At 33.8% G+C, this 1,091-nt stretch overlaps 1 protein-coding gene across 1 annotated transcript in view; it reads left to right on the top strand.

Moving 5' to 3' along the window:
* The window catches only part of LOC106873870 (centromere-associated protein E), a 53,424-nt gene that overhangs the window by 42,687 nt on the left and 9,646 nt on the right, over positions 1 to 1,091 (top strand). The window contains 2 exon segments of the mRNA XM_052974967.1: positions 641 to 796; positions 1,027 to 1,033. Coding sequence (XP_052830927.1) covers positions 641 to 796; positions 1,027 to 1,033 — 163 coding nt within the window.

The raw sequence follows: 1,091 nt of genomic DNA, 5'->3' as shown, positions 1-1,091 counted from the left end.
TAAAGTTACGGGGACGTAAACACACCAGCATCGGTTGTCAAGCGATGTTGGGGGGGACAAACACAGACACACAAACATACACATATATATATATATATACATATATATGACAGGCTTCTTTCAGTTTCCGTCTACCAAATCCACTCACAAGGCTTTGGTTGGCCTGAGGCTATAGTAGAAGACACTTGCCCAGGGTGCCACGCAGTGGGAGTGAACCCGGAACTATGTGGTTGGTAAGGAAGCTACTTACCACACAGCCACTCCTGCGCCTTTATTTTGATTATTATATAGTTTTCTTATTATTAAAATAGTAAGAAATTTGAAAAAAAAAATGCATAGAATAATTTAAAAAGTAACCTAAAGTAAACTCCCTTGTAGATCACACGCCAAAAGAGTACCGAATTATCTTTATCTAGCTAACTCTTTTCCAATATTCAGATGGCTTTCAGTCCTTCATGTCAGTAACTTATTCTCAACTATAAACTTAAATCGTTATGCTTTCCAATGCCATTAACTGTTCACTAATACATCAAGCTGTTTCTGTAAACATGAGACATAAAAAAAAATCATCAAATTTAGCCTGAATACTCTGTACATACAATCCTAAATATTTTACACGTGTATATTTATATATCTACAGAAACGTGTACAATTCCCAGTGACAGCCATGGTTCCAGTAAATCTAACATCCAGGAATGTAGTAATTGTGCTGCTTTGGCAACTCAAATAAAAGAAGTTGAACAAAAGCAATGTCATGTGATCACGGTGAGATTTTATTGTCTTTTTTTTCTTTCTTTTCTCTTTCAGATTTATGACTTTTGTTCTCTTTCTCACTCTTTTACTCATTTTTCACTTTTTCTCTGTATCTCATTTTTTTCTGTTTCTCCTTTTCTATATTTTTTTGTTGGGTGGTGACACAATGAATCCTCTCATTTAAATAAATAAATGTATTTATTCAGTTTTTATTGAACATTATTGAATAAATGTTATCAAATTATTTATATTTATGAATTTACTTATTCAGAGCTCAAAGGTTCACTGTCACTGCTCTAAGTTTCCTTCACCTACCACCACTTGCCCATCTCAAAACA

Source organism: Octopus bimaculoides, chromosome 20 (assembly GCF_001194135.2).
Source record: "Octopus bimaculoides isolate UCB-OBI-ISO-001 chromosome 20, ASM119413v2, whole genome shotgun sequence".
NCBI lineage: Eukaryota > Metazoa > Mollusca > Cephalopoda > Octopoda > Octopodidae > Octopus > Octopus bimaculoides.
The sequence above is the reverse complement of the archived record's forward strand: the minus strand, read 5'-3'. Positions and strand labels throughout refer to the sequence as shown.